Source organism: Anomaloglossus baeobatrachus, chromosome 10 (assembly GCF_048569485.1).
Source record: "Anomaloglossus baeobatrachus isolate aAnoBae1 chromosome 10, aAnoBae1.hap1, whole genome shotgun sequence".
Lineage (NCBI taxonomy): Eukaryota > Metazoa > Chordata > Amphibia > Anura > Aromobatidae > Anomaloglossus > Anomaloglossus baeobatrachus.
The window spans coordinates 113,035,444-113,049,740 of record NC_134362.1 but is presented as its reverse complement, the minus strand read 5'-3'; the positions used below and the strand labels follow the sequence as shown (position 1 = coordinate 113,049,740).

The 14,297-nt window shown below is 44.4% G+C and overlaps 1 protein-coding gene across 2 annotated transcripts in view; it reads right to left on the bottom strand.

Moving 5' to 3' along the window:
* HIPK3 (homeodomain interacting protein kinase 3) overlaps positions 1–14,297 on the bottom strand; it is a 399,904-nt gene that overhangs the window by 304,553 nt on the left and 81,054 nt on the right. For both annotated transcript variants that reach the window (XM_075325614.1, XM_075325615.1), the window contains exon 2: positions 12,584–13,682. In XM_075325614.1, the coding sequence (XP_075181729.1) occupies positions 12,584–13,682 (1,099 nt within the window). The remainder of the gene's footprint in view (positions 1–12,583; positions 13,683–14,297) is intronic.

The following is a 14,297-nucleotide window of genomic DNA, read 5'->3' as shown; positions in this document are numbered from 1 at the left end:
TGCACCGTACACACATGGCTCTGCACCGTACACGCACACACATGGCTCTGCACCGCACACACATGGCTCTGCACCGCACACACATGGCTCTGCACCGTACACGCACACACATGGCTCTGCACCGTAAACGCACACACATGGCTCTGCACCGTAAACGCACACACATGGCTCTGCACCGCACACACATGGCTCTGCACCGTACACACATGGCTCTGCACCGTACATGCACACACATGGCTCTGCACCGTACACGCACACACATGGCTCTGCACACGCACACATATGGCTCTGTACCGCACACGCACACACATGGCTCTGCACACGCACACATATGGCTCTGTACCGCACACGCACACACATGGCTCTGCACCGTACACGCACACACATGGCTCTGCACCGTAAACGCACACACATGGCTCTGCACCGTACACGCACACACATGACTCTGCACCGCACACGCACACACATGGCTCTGCACCGTACACGCACACACATGGCTCTGCACCGTACACGCACACACATGGCTCTGCACCGTAAACGCACACACATGGCTCTGCACCGTACACGCACACACATGGCTCTGCACCGTAAACGCACACACATGGCTCTGCACACGCACACATATGGCTCTGCCAGCCCCCCCATCCCCATCCCCATAGGGAACACATGTGGAGTACATACTCACATGTCCTCGGTGCCCGCCGCTCCTGCACGTTCGTGCGCTGTCTGTGCTCTGTTCAGCACAGTAGTGACGTCACCGCTGTGCTGCAGATTGCACAGACAGCCGGAGGGACAGTGATGAGAAGCAGCGCTGCGCTGCTTCTCATCAGCACTTTCAAATGTACCGGCATCGGTGATCTGTGATGCCGGTACATTTGAATGTGCGATCTTGGGCAGGGGGCCCGGTGCTGGAGCTGACACCACGGCAGCTGCCGCCAGGCCCCGCCCCCAGGTCACGGACCCCCACAGCAGTGCAGGGGGAGGTTACTGGAGGTGCGGGGAATGTGTGGGAGGGTGCAGGGAAGGGGGCAGTGACTCCTCGCACTGTAGACACCCAGCAGGGAGGTGACATGCTGCTCCACATTTGCATGTGAACATGGCCCTGCCCATGTAGACGTGCAAAGACCGGAAGCAGCAAAATCGCGGCAGGAGCGGTCACATGACCGCTCTGAGCCGGGGGAGAGGGGCTGACAGCAGGGCAGGTAAGTGGTCTCTATCTACTTACCTGCCCCAATGTAGCCCAATAGGGAAATAAAAAAAAAAAGTCAAAGAAGCCGGATAACCCCTTTAAATGGGAAAAGAAACAATGAATGTTTTTGTCCTTTGTGCTGGATTCTCACTATTCTTAAAAAAAATAAATAAAATATTGGGCGGGTCCCGGGACCAACCAATAAATTCACTAAAATACAAGACAGAAAGCAACATAAATAGTGTGGTGTAAATTAATAAACTATAGCAACATTTTTTTATCTGGTGTACATTTCAGATTCTGCACATTGGCAACCTGAAAATGCTTTTGGCGTTTCTTCAAGACTGAGTAAAGAAAGAACAGTTTTTATAGATCGGCCAATCTAATGTGTGTAAATATGTATTGACAAATTGATAAAAAGATGTAAGCCTCTGCCCAATAAGTATCAGGCGTTACACTTTAGCCTGCACAGGTATTGTTGGGCTCATGAAAGAATACTTCAAGAAGCTCAGAGGTTAATGAGCCGATCAGAGGCAGGTACAGGCCATTTACAGACAACAACACATTCCGGGCATTCCCCACTCCACCAATGTACAGATGATTCCACCTCAGCTATTACAACACTACGTCTCATATTGCAGAACACATAAGGCAACAACTAAACCGACATGTTCACAAGTTCTGTAAAGGAAACAGTAAAAGAAAGTATGACGGGATCACTGGAAAATGTAAAGTCTAAAGCACTCACAGCAATCAATCACAAATGGTTACTGTAAGTGATGTAAGAAAACAGCATTTATGCATCCCCGCTACATATGTTAAAGGTGAGCTACCGAATCAACTAAAATACGATTTTCGTATATACAGTGCCTTGTGAAGGTATTCGCCCCCTTGAATTTTTCAACCTTTTCCCACGTTTCAGGCTTCAAACATAAAGATAAAAATGTAAAGCTTATGGTGAAGAATCAATAACAAGTGGGACACAATTGTGAAGTTGAACGAAATTTATTGCTTATTTTAAACTTTTATAAAAAATAAAAAAAATGAAAAGTGGGGCGTGCAATATTATTCGTCCCCTTTACTTTCAGTGCAGCAAACTCACTCCAGAAGTTCTTTGAGGATCTTTGAATGATCCAATGTTGTCCTAAATGACTGATGATGATAAATATAAGCCACCTGTGTGTAATCTAGTCTCCGTATAAATGCACCTGCTCTGTGATAGTCTCAGTGTTCTGTTTAAAGCGCAGATAGCATCATGAAGACCAAGGAACACAACAGGTAGGTCTGTGATACTGTTGTAGAGAAGTTTAAAGCAGGATTTGGTTACAAAAAGATTTAAAAAACTTTAAAACAACCCAAGAAGCACTGTGCAAGCGATCATATTGAAATGGAAAGAGTATAATACCACTGCAAATCTACCAAGACCCGGCCGTCCATCCAAACCTTCATCTCAAACAAGGAGAAGACTGATCAGAGATGCAGCCAAGAGGCCCATGATCACTCTGGATGAACTGCAGAGATCTACAGCTGAGGTGGGAGAGTCTGTCCATAGGACAACAATCAGTCGTAGACTGCACAAATCTGGCCTTTATGGAAGAGTGGCCAGAAGAAAGCCATGTCTCAAAGATATCCATAAAAAAGTGTTTAAAGTTTGCCAAAAGCCACCTTTGAGACACACCAAACATGTGGAAAAAGGTGCCTTGGTCAGATGAAACCAAAATCGAACTTTTTGGGCACAATACCAAATGATATGTTTGGCGTAAAAGCAACACAGCTCATTACCCTGAACACACCATCCCCACTGTCAAACATGGTGGTGGCATCATCATGGTTTGGGCCTGCATTTCTTCAGCAGGGACAGGGAAGATGGTTAAAATTGATGGGAAGATGGATGGAGCCAAATACAGGACCATTCTTGAAGAAAACCTGTTGGAGTCTGCAAGAGACCTGAGACTGGGACGGAGATTTGTCTACCAACAAGACAATGATCCCAAACAAAGCAAAATCTACAATGGAATGGTTCGCAAATAAACATATCCAAGTCTTAAAATGGCCAAGTCAAAATCCAGACCTGAATCCAATCGAGAATCTGTGGAAAGAGCTGAAAACTGCTGTTCACAAATGCTCTCCATCCAACCTCACTCAGCTCGAGCTATTTCCAAAGGAAGAATGGGCAAGAATTTCAGTCTCTCGATGAGCAAAACTGACAGAGACATACCCCAAGCGACTAGCAGCTATAATCGCAGCAAAAGGTGGCGTTACAAAGTATTAACTTAAAGGGGACGAATACTATTGCACGCCCCAATTTTCAGTTTTGTTTTGTTTTAAGTTGAAAATAAGCAATAAATATCGTTCAACTTCACAATTGTGTCCCACTTGTTGTTTGATTCTTCCTCATAACATTAAAATATTTATCTTTATGTTTGAAGCCTGAAATGTGGGAAAAGGTTGAAAAAAATCAAGGGGGCCGAATACTTTTGCAAGGCACAGTATATGACTTTTGTAGCTTTCTTATAATAACAATTTAATATAATATAGAAGTTTTGCTTTCACAAACTATTGGTGGCTGAGACATCACACCTTCTGGTTACAAAAGATGAAGTTATTGAAATGATTTCCAGTTATTCCAGGTTGTGAAGTATTGATGTGTCTAAGGGGGCGAGATTATTCTGCTTACACCCTAAACTACTCAGGGTTTATATACACAAGTGATTTTGGGTGGCTTTTAGCCATTGTTTGCCATGTTTTTTGTGCTTGCTGCTAAATTCTGATGTGAATGCAGCCCAAAAATAATTTAGAAACACAGACCAGAACTGCAGACTACCTGAACTTCCTCCTACTCAGAGCATGTTTCCAAGATCTTATTTTAAGGGAACCTGTCACCAAGTTTTCCCCCAATAACCCGCGGCCAGCACCAGTGAGCCCTTATATACAGCCGATCTGTGCAACGTAAAAAATACCTTTATTATACTCACCTAGGGGTCAAATGGGTCCAGTGGGTGTCTCTGGTCTCAGGTCCGGGCGCCTTCTCCATCTTGTGCAGTCACTGTCCTCCTTCCCAGCCTCATGTGGATATCGTGTCCTACACAGAGGCTGCCATTGCATTTTGATCCGCAGTACTGAGTATTGTAGTGCGGAAGCGTCTTTTGATCTTTCCTTGCATCTGCGCTTTAAATTACTTTCTTCTGCCCTCAGCAGGGCAGATCAGGAACACAATGGTGGCCTCTATGTGGATGACATAGGACACGTCATCAACACAAGGCTGGGAAGGAAAACAGCGCCAGCACAGGATAGAGGAGGCGGCGGACTCGAGTAGCAACGCCAATTGGACCCGCCTGCTCCCTAGGTGAGTATAATAAAGGTCTTTTTTACGTCAGAGTGGCTTAGGCAATTATATATACAGTATTCTAGAATGATGTATATAACGGCTCACTGGTGGTGGTGGCCGCAGCTTATAAGGGAAAAAAACCTGGTGACACGTTCCCTTTAAGGTTTTTGTTACCTTGCACGGAAGAATGACCTTTTCTAAAGCTTTTACTTCCCCATTCTTTTGTAATTCAATTCCTATTTTTGAAAGTAAAAGAAAAAAAATGAAACAAGACCACATAGACCTCATAAAAACGATATGAGCTCTGCGTATAGGCATGATATTTCATAGCTATATGCATGCTGGTAGTTCTAGAAAAGGGATGAGAGCATCTACACCACTGGTGGACACAGACAGAAAAGGCCCCTATGCAAGAACAGTATATGAGCGCTTAGTAGTCCATCATAATGAACAATCCCACCTGTATAGGAGGTAATGGCCCCCCTTACCTCCTGGGCCCCTGTACGGCTGCACAGCTTGCACCAATGATATCTCTACTTCTGGTATAAACACTTTTCTAATTAAAAATAGTTATTTCATGGAGCTTAAAGGTGCAGTTTAAAGCTACATGGCAACACATGCTAAATAGAAAAAGCCAAACGATAAGAGCACAGACCTGTTTTTAATTTTCAGTACTAGCTGGTTCAGATTTCACAGTGCATTATGTAGGTGCCTGAATAAAAATGGATCCTGCGCTAGCAACATGTTCTCTTTACAAAGCTACAGATAAGCAAAAAGGATGTGATCAACACAGCAGAGAAGGAGCAAAGTTACTAAGGTAAACAGGAAGAGTGAAGAGAAAGAAGGCAGTTTATTTAGAGGAGGGGTAGCTGCTGCCTCAGTCTGGGACTGTTCTCTACATGATGTATACTGCATCACGAGCCTATAAGACACATCCAGGCGGCCCCCCTAGCACTGGAGCAGCTCACTTTAGATCATGCTGACCTTGAGCAAACGAACCCACTTAGCAACGTTCTTCTCTGTCTTTTTTCACGTCTGCAGTCAGACAGCCTCACCATCTATAGTAGTCAACATGCTTTGGCCAGGCTCAGGGACCTATTTTAAGCAAAGCTGCTACATTACAGTGATCTGTGGTTCAAAGTGATAGAATAACATTTGTCCATGTGATGTTAGAGCAAACTCTAAGCTTGAAGTTCAGCTTCAGAAACGTTTACTGTGCAAAAGAAAAATCTATTTCAGAATATTACAGGTATTTCTACATATGTGTCCTCAACATATGAGGTAACACAAGCAGTATGAAGACAAGGGCTGCCAACATGGAGAAACATCAGTAAAGTAGAACTATAAGCAGTTTTAGGATCTCACGGACTTTGTACAAGTGTCAGTGAATCTTGAAAGTCTTTGCATTTCATTGTACGTGTTTTTCTAAATTTCCTGTTCCTTCAAATAAAATCCAAGCCTTTCCACCGTTTGAAGAGTTTACCTAAAATTTTACACAATGTGCAGAACTGCAAGGAATGTTGCAAAGTAAGAAAATATCCATTGGTGATCAGATGCCTCTGCCTGCGCTCCAGCCCAGCAGCCCTGTTCTGCAGTTTTCACGCCTTATACTGTACATCAGCTACGTAACTTCTGCAGCCACTGTCCACACAAACGACACGGCCAACGTCACCACTGCCGAACGAGCCGCTGTTGCCACTGCCGGCACAGGAGGGACTACTCAAGCAGCAGCACTGGAGCATGCAACACTTATTTTTAAAACACTCCCTTATCTTCCGCAAATGTTAATAAAATAAAACCTGGAAAACCACATCATAATACTCATCATTTTTGTTTCAATGAAGTCAAAACAAGAAAAAAAAAAAAAGAAATGAATAAATATTTCTTGGTTGTGTGTCCTAAGAGATCTTATGCGTCTGCTTTCTTACAAGCCTGAGATCAGGTGGCTTTTTAGCTGAAAAGTTAAGTTCATATGTCCTCATTTTATGGTCCATGTTCAGACCACAGTTCCCAGCTGCAGACCATAGCCTTTTCGGCTTAGGCTAGGTTCACACTTCCGTTGTTTTGCATCAGTCACAATCCGTCGCCTTGAGGAATTACGGTATCCTGCAAAATATTTTACAGGAATCCAGTTTTTCCCCATAAACTTCTATTAGTGACGGATTGCGACTGATGATGCTGCGTTGCATCCGCTGCGTCGCAGTCAGTCGTTTTTTAACTGACCGCCGGGCGGGAGCAACGCAGCCTGTAACGTTTTTTGAGCAACGCAATCCGTAGGATTTTGCTGCGCATGCTCTCTCTGGCTCCCTGCACCCGTAACTAGGATACACATCGGGTAACCAAGCAATGCGCTTTGGTTAGTTACCCGATATTTACACTGGTTATGGGTGCAGGGAGCCAGCGCTAAGCGGTGTACGCTGGTATCCAAGATAAATATCGGGTAACCAAGCAAAAAGTGCTTTGCTTATATCCGATATTTACCCTGGCTGTGCAGGGAGCCTGACACTTCCCCGCTCGGCTCCGCCCCCTCCCGCACTCAGCATGTACACACACACACACACACACACACACACACCTGTCCCCAGCCCTGCAGTCCCCGCGGCACTGACGTCCTCAGTGCCACGGCCCTGCTCGGCTCCACCCATCCCGAACTCCGCCCCATCGCGCTCCGCCCCCCGCACACAACGGAGTGGAATTCTGTTCTTTGTCATCCGTTGTACAGCGTACAAGCGACGCATGTGACTGATGCAAAACAACGGAAGTGTGAACTTAGCCTTACACGAGGCTGTTACATCGGCTCACGAGACCCATGGTTGGCCCAGGAATTGCGGTCAAAATGGGACATAAGACACCTATGAGTGAATCTACGCTGAGGTTCACGATTTCTGCTAAAATGTAATAAAAGACCAGATACACTAAAGGGGGATTTACACGCTGCAACATCGCTAGCGATGGTCCCTAGCGTTCACACTCGCCCCCGTCGTTTGTGCATCATGGGCAACTCGCTGCCCGTGGCGTACAAAATCACTAGTACCTGTCACACATACTTACAATCCTAGCGACGTCGCTGTGGGCGGTGAACAGCCTCTTTTCTAAGGGGGCGGTTCTTGCGGCGTCGCAGCGACGTCACACGGCAGGCGTCCAATAGAAGCGGAGGGGCGGAGAGCAGCCGCATGAAAGTCCCGTCCACCTCGTTGCCGGAGGACGCAGGTACGGTGTTGTTCGTCGTTCCTGGGGTGTCACACATAGCGATGTGTGCTGCCTCAGGAACGACGAACAACCTGCATCCAGCACCAGCAATGATATTTGGGAAATGGACGACGTGGCAACAACCAACGATTTGGTGAGTATTTTGCATCGTTAGTGGACGCTCGAACGAGTCACACGCAACGACGTCAACACGCGAATTCCGTGACCCCAACGATATCTCTTTAGCGATGTCGTTGCATGCAACGGGGCCTTTAGGCTACGTTCACACATCAGTTTTTTTCCATCAGGCACAATCCGGAAGAAAACGGATAAAACTGATCCGGCGGCGGATCCATTTTATCCCTAATGATTTGTATTAGCGCCGGATTGTGCCTGATGGCATGTGTTGCATCCGGCTTTTGCCGGATCCGTCGTAATTGGCTAATGTGGCAGCCGGATGGAACGTCTCTTGTAACATTTTTTGTCTCTGACAAACAACCGCATCGTTCCGGATCCGGCGCGGTACGGCGTAATTTACAATGGAAGCCTATGGACGCCGGATCCTGAGTAATCTTGCAAAAAAAAACAGATGCGGCCGCCAGATCCGTTTTTTTAAACTGAGCATGCTCTAATTTATTGCAAAAAAACGGACGAAACGGATGCAAAAACGGATGCGCCAGATCTGTTTTTTGACGGATCAGGTATACCGGATCTGTCTAAATAAAAAAAAAGAAAAAAGGATCCGCCGCATCCGTTTTTGCATATTCTGCGCCGGATCCGTTGCATCAGGCACACGCCGGATTGTGCCTGATGCCAAAAAACTGATGTGTGAAAGTAGGCTAAGTTACAGTATGGAAGCTGAAAATAAAACAAGAAAAATGAACACTTGTGTGCAAAATTTCTTTTAAAAAGAATGAAAACATTGTGGGCAAGCTTTCCTGTTGTATACGTTAATAGAATATTTCTCATTTGCATGGTCTTTTGTTGCTGCTTTCGTAAGCAGATCAATTAATAATCTGAAAAGTATCCTGATCCTGTCCCGATCTCCCACAGGCACCTAATCTAAAGGGAACCTTCCTCTGATGACACACTGCCCTAAATGTGCCATCTGAAGTCATCTGCGTTCATACTATGGTGGTCTCTGGTAACAAGTATTTGTAGATCCCTCACTTATCACATTTTGTGAAGTGACTAAGCCTTGGATGGCAAACTAAGGTCATGACGTACAAAGGCAGAACTTATTTTCACAATGGGTTACAGAAGCGGTTATGTGTGGAAATCTGACTCTTGTTTCTCAGTTGCTTTTAGGGATGATTCACCTAGCTAACTGTAATTAACCATATTCACAAGGCACTTTATAGCCCAACCAGTAACACGAGTAACATGGGAACACCTTTGTGTTAAAATGGATTTAATTTTTACCATCGGAGAATATTTCAGGTCTACAGCGCAGCAGTTATGTGCTAAAAATAACATTACAAAATAGAAATATTACATCACATCTCTACTTGTAAAACAGCAACATTATTATCTGTTTTAAAGCTGTGGATTAAAAGCAGAATTAATTACAAACCCCCAAGAACTTTTAGGACATATGTGACAATTCTGTCCCGGATGATAACATCAATAATCTGTAGTCCAGTTATGTAAAAGTCTCCAACTGCAATGTCAGAAAACACTTAAAGGGGTGGTCCGAAGGTAAATCCATGTGTATTTGATGCTATATTCTAAGCTATTTTTTAATATACTTGTAATAAAAATTCCTTAACGTCCCTATCTGCTATTCTATTCTTTTCTATTTCCTGTCTGGAGAGACAATGTATTTAAGAATCACAGTGCATCTGGGCAGGGGGCAGAGTGTGACCGCAGCCTATGCCCCTCCCTGAGACGAGCAGTCATTGTGCAGGAGACCTCGGCATGATCATATTTCAGCAATCTCTATTTGGAATATTGGTCTAGTAATAAAGGTTTGCATTGAAAGGAGAAGTCCTAATCAAATAAAATAAATTAAAAATCCACTATGGACACTTATGACCCTACGTTAAAGGTGTTAAGTCTAAATCCACAAATATGCAGTCACTATGCGACTAGAATGCCAGTGTATTGAGCGAGGCTGTGCTCATCTTCTCAAATTCTGGCCGGCAGTCTGCGAATCTCATACTCGCAGCCACGTGACCACCACCGTTCCCATTCCGGAAGAATCCACACGGCGCACAGTCTGAAGTCACTACTTGTGGATTTAGACCAGACAAGCCCTTTTCTGTCCATACTTTCCAACTGCTGCTATCCAACTCAACGAAAGAAGACGAGTATGTGGGATCCAGAGGATGCACTCCGACAAGAAGGAGGCCATGGACACACAACTGACCCAGGCTGACAGCTTTATAGTCAGTATAAACAGTATCAATCAGGGCTTATGGTGGAGATCTTCTTCAATAGTGAACTAGATCTGTCTGCCAAACTGGCATCCAATCCCAGTGGTCATTTCCGCCTTCTTGTATCTGTTTTCTATGCCTACAAAGTAATATATAGTATGCATAAAATGTGGGCCTAATGCTGCTGAGACATTAATGGCAAATAAAGACGTGAAAGCTAGCGGAAAATAACTGACTCTAGATCGCTGACCCTGCAATATTGCGCAATCCACAGAAATGTATACCCCATCCAAATGAAAAATATAAATCCGTTACAAACTGGTTCTATACAAGCAAATAGCACTGAAGAGTATTCTACATAACAGTGCAATGGAAAATGAGGTGCAATCAATACTAGATAATTTACAAGAAAAAGAGATTTCTGTGTCAAAGCAAATTGTACCAAGGAATTATTGCAAGAGCATTACGATATGAACATGAACCTGACAGCAAGACTGACTCCTAGGTGGTGCAGGCAGCGCTTTACCAGCCTCCTGATACCGTTATTTTTTGATCCTTGTGTTATACCTACATGTTATATCTGTATTTAAAAACCATGCTGAATCGCCCCTGCCTGCGGGTAGTGGCCAAGGACCACCAACAATCATTGCTCTAGCATTCTTGGATCACATCCACAGCAGAGTGTGTACAGGGAGCAGGAGACATCAGAGGACCACCTCTACTGCGGGTACCTGGCGGCATCAGTCAGCAGGCCCCAATGATTACCCGCGGCCCCTGACTAATCCATTAGCCACAGGCAGGGAGGAGACAACAGGGTACCACCTCTCCTGCCTATGCATGGGGTGGCAAATTAGTCAGCAGCCCATAATGATTACCAGTGGCTCCTGACTAATCCATTAGCCGTAGGCAGGGAGGAGACAACAGAGGACCACCTTTCCTGTTTGTACATGGCGGCATGTCAGTTAGCGGGTCACAATGATTAACGGAGGCCCCTGACTGATCCATTAGCCACACACAGGGAGGAGAAAACATTGTATAAGCACACGTGTAGTGTATATGTATAACACAGAGATCATTACATAACAGTATTCGATGAGAAAATGTTCCTAATAACTCCTTAGGAATAAATCCAACATTCCAGCCCTGTATGTCCATTAGTAGGACACTTCTGATTGAACAGTGCCATTTGTAATGAAAGTGTAACCGTCGTTTTAAATTTTATTTCATAAATCAACAGCACACATGAAAATAGGAAACTGTGTAATAGATCGTATTAGACAAATCTGTTTTCTCTGCCAGATCAGTCATTATCAAAATTCTCAATTCTGAGGTAAAATCTGTATTCAGTGACGACTTTCCAATTACTAAGGGAGGAGAAGGCAGCGGTTACTGATGAGATATGTAGAAGGGGCGGAGCTCTGTATCTAGCTCCTCCCTCTGCCTTTAGCCCCTCCTATGTACATATAATCTCATCAGTTAACAGCTCTCATCTATGTAGAAGTAGTGGGAGGAGCTAGAGGAGGGGCTAGATGCAGAGCTCCGCCCCTCTTATCTATATAGAATTTCATCAGTAACAGCTCTCCTCTCCTATCTCAGTAATGGGAAAGTCTTCACTGAATACAGATTTTACCTCTGAACTGAAAATTTTGAGTGACTGATCAAATCTGGCAGAGAAAGAAGCAGATTTGCCGGATAAGATCTATTACATAGTTGCCTATTTTCATGTTTACTATTGATTTAAGAAAAATTAAAATAACTGTAATGCTTTAAAGGAGTAGTCTCAGCACATTACTAGGACTGATGGACATTGCCCCAATGTTCAGCTGAGTATGGTGCGACTGGCATGACCTCCACTGATCGCTGGATCAAAGGTGCAGCGTGGCTAGAAATGAGACGTGCCAGATCACTGCCTGTTGACTCAATGAGTATTATTTATTGAGGTGCATAGTTTTACAGATTTTTTTGGGCACGTACTAAGCGGAATCAGGCTCCACCAATCAAACATTGCAAAATCGTGTCTATGTAGAGACAACCAGCTCTACACTATTTAATACAGATCTCTACCTCACATTTCTAGGCCGAACACGAGGAGCATGACTAAGGCCGGTTTCACACATCCGGCTTTTCGCCGGTTTGCCGGATCCGGCGCTCTCCCGTACAGATAATACAGTACAATGACAGTGCTGTAACTTCCGGGTCACATGCGCCGGTCACATGACAGCATGTGACCAGCGCTTGTTGCGCTGTCATTGTACTGTATTAACTGTATGGGAGAGCGCCGGATCCGGCAAACGGTAAAAAGCCGGATGTGTGAAACCGGCCTAACTAGGAGTAGTCACAATTGTACTTTGCTGTTTCCTTGTATAAACCATGAAAAAAAGCTGTGAGGTGAACAAAGTCTAAAAAAAGACACAGTAAACACAACCATTTAGGAAATAAAACAACTGCGATATATTTAGCAAATATCAGTAACAGAAAAAGAAAAGAAAAAACAAGCTTTACCTGTAGTAACGGGACTGCAAATAAGTTGAGCAAACAGTCTTTGATATATGGCTAGCAGAGCCGAAGTCTATTACTTTCACCCTGTAAGGTTGTCGTACAGGATCCACCAGCATGATGTTCTCCGGTTTGAGGTCAGCGTGAATTAAACCAAGACTTTTAAGCTTTTTCAGTGCAGTAGCCACCTGCTGAAGGATGGCCCGTATAACTTTCAGGGGTAATGGGCTAAATTTGTTTTGCTTTAAAAAGTCATATAAATTCTGTTCCAACATTTCAAAAACCAAGCAGGTGTGGTTCCGATGCTGAAAACATTCATACGCACGCACAAAGTTAAACTCATCAGCATTCTCATTACTCAGTCTGGCAAGGATGCCCACCTCAATCTGCCCTTGGCGTGCGTATGAAGGATGGTTTTTTAGGATTTTGACAGCTACAACCTCATTTGTTCCCCTTTTCCAGCACTTTACCACCTGTCCAAAGGTTCCCCGACCCAAAAAATCCAGTACTTCATAAGTATTTTTAACCGAGCACAACACTTCATGCTGTACCAACTGATAGTCACCATCCACACTCGCTCCATTCTGCTTAGAAGCACCAGTTGTTGCCACAACAGCAACTGGGTTTGCTGCATTACCTGGCAACATGGCAGGCAGTACAGACAATTCATCAACAATCTGCATGGTGCCACCTTGGTTTTCCAGCTCTTCACTCTTACGCTTCAATCCACATCGCTGTTGCGCTTCAAGGAAGTCTGATACACAATCCGTTGTCCCTAGTGCCAGTGCCTCTGTCGGATCTGGCGGCGCCTGCGCTGCTGGGTCCCCGGGAGCACCTGTGTTGGTTTTTAATGTGACTGCGCTGGTTTGGGATGCAGCAGTCTGCTGGCGAGGTCTGTCAATTGGATTCTTTGTCTGTAAAGTATCCCTACTCTTGTTGGATGGATGTGCAAATCCAAAGTGTCTAGCATTCAGGTCGGTGTGTGGATAGCTCCTCTTGATGTACACACTACTTGGTTCTATTTTCAGTTTCTTCACACTAGAAAAGGCACTTGACTGAGTTTGATAAACATATGGTGGGTACACCAAGACTTGTGAGGCCATACCTGAAAATACATAGCACAAAAAAAGAACATTAGCAAGTCATGCAACCATAAAACTAATGGCAATTCATGTATCCATGCTAGAAACACATTCAGCTATCACTGGACCAGTCGGCCAGGGTATAAACCATTACTCCTGTCACGCTGAGCAATGAGCACAGTCCTTTATATGCTACCATTTGTCGTATTTCACATGGTGCTAGTGCAGTAGGAGCAGTGCATCCCGAAATGCATAACCTTAGTAAAAATTTTAATTTACTAAAAATACATATTATTCTGAATAAACTTTAATTTAGAACTTTGCTTTTTGCCCGATTCTTCTGTTAAATCTCTCCAACATTTCTGAATAAATTGATAACGCCGTACAGTCTGATCCTGATCTGTCTGTGCAGCCTCCAACAGTGGAGTGGTACAGTAAATCTCAGCGGACACAGACTGCAGCGACTGCTCAACACTATCAATTTTTTACAAACACACAAAGTTCAAGATTAAAGTAGTTTCAGAATAGTTATATTATTTACTGTAACAAACAAGAACAGCAACGGATCAGCAAAGGGACCCAACTGATTTATATGGGGTCTCATGGACTTTTCCATTCTAAAATCAACAAAAGAAAAC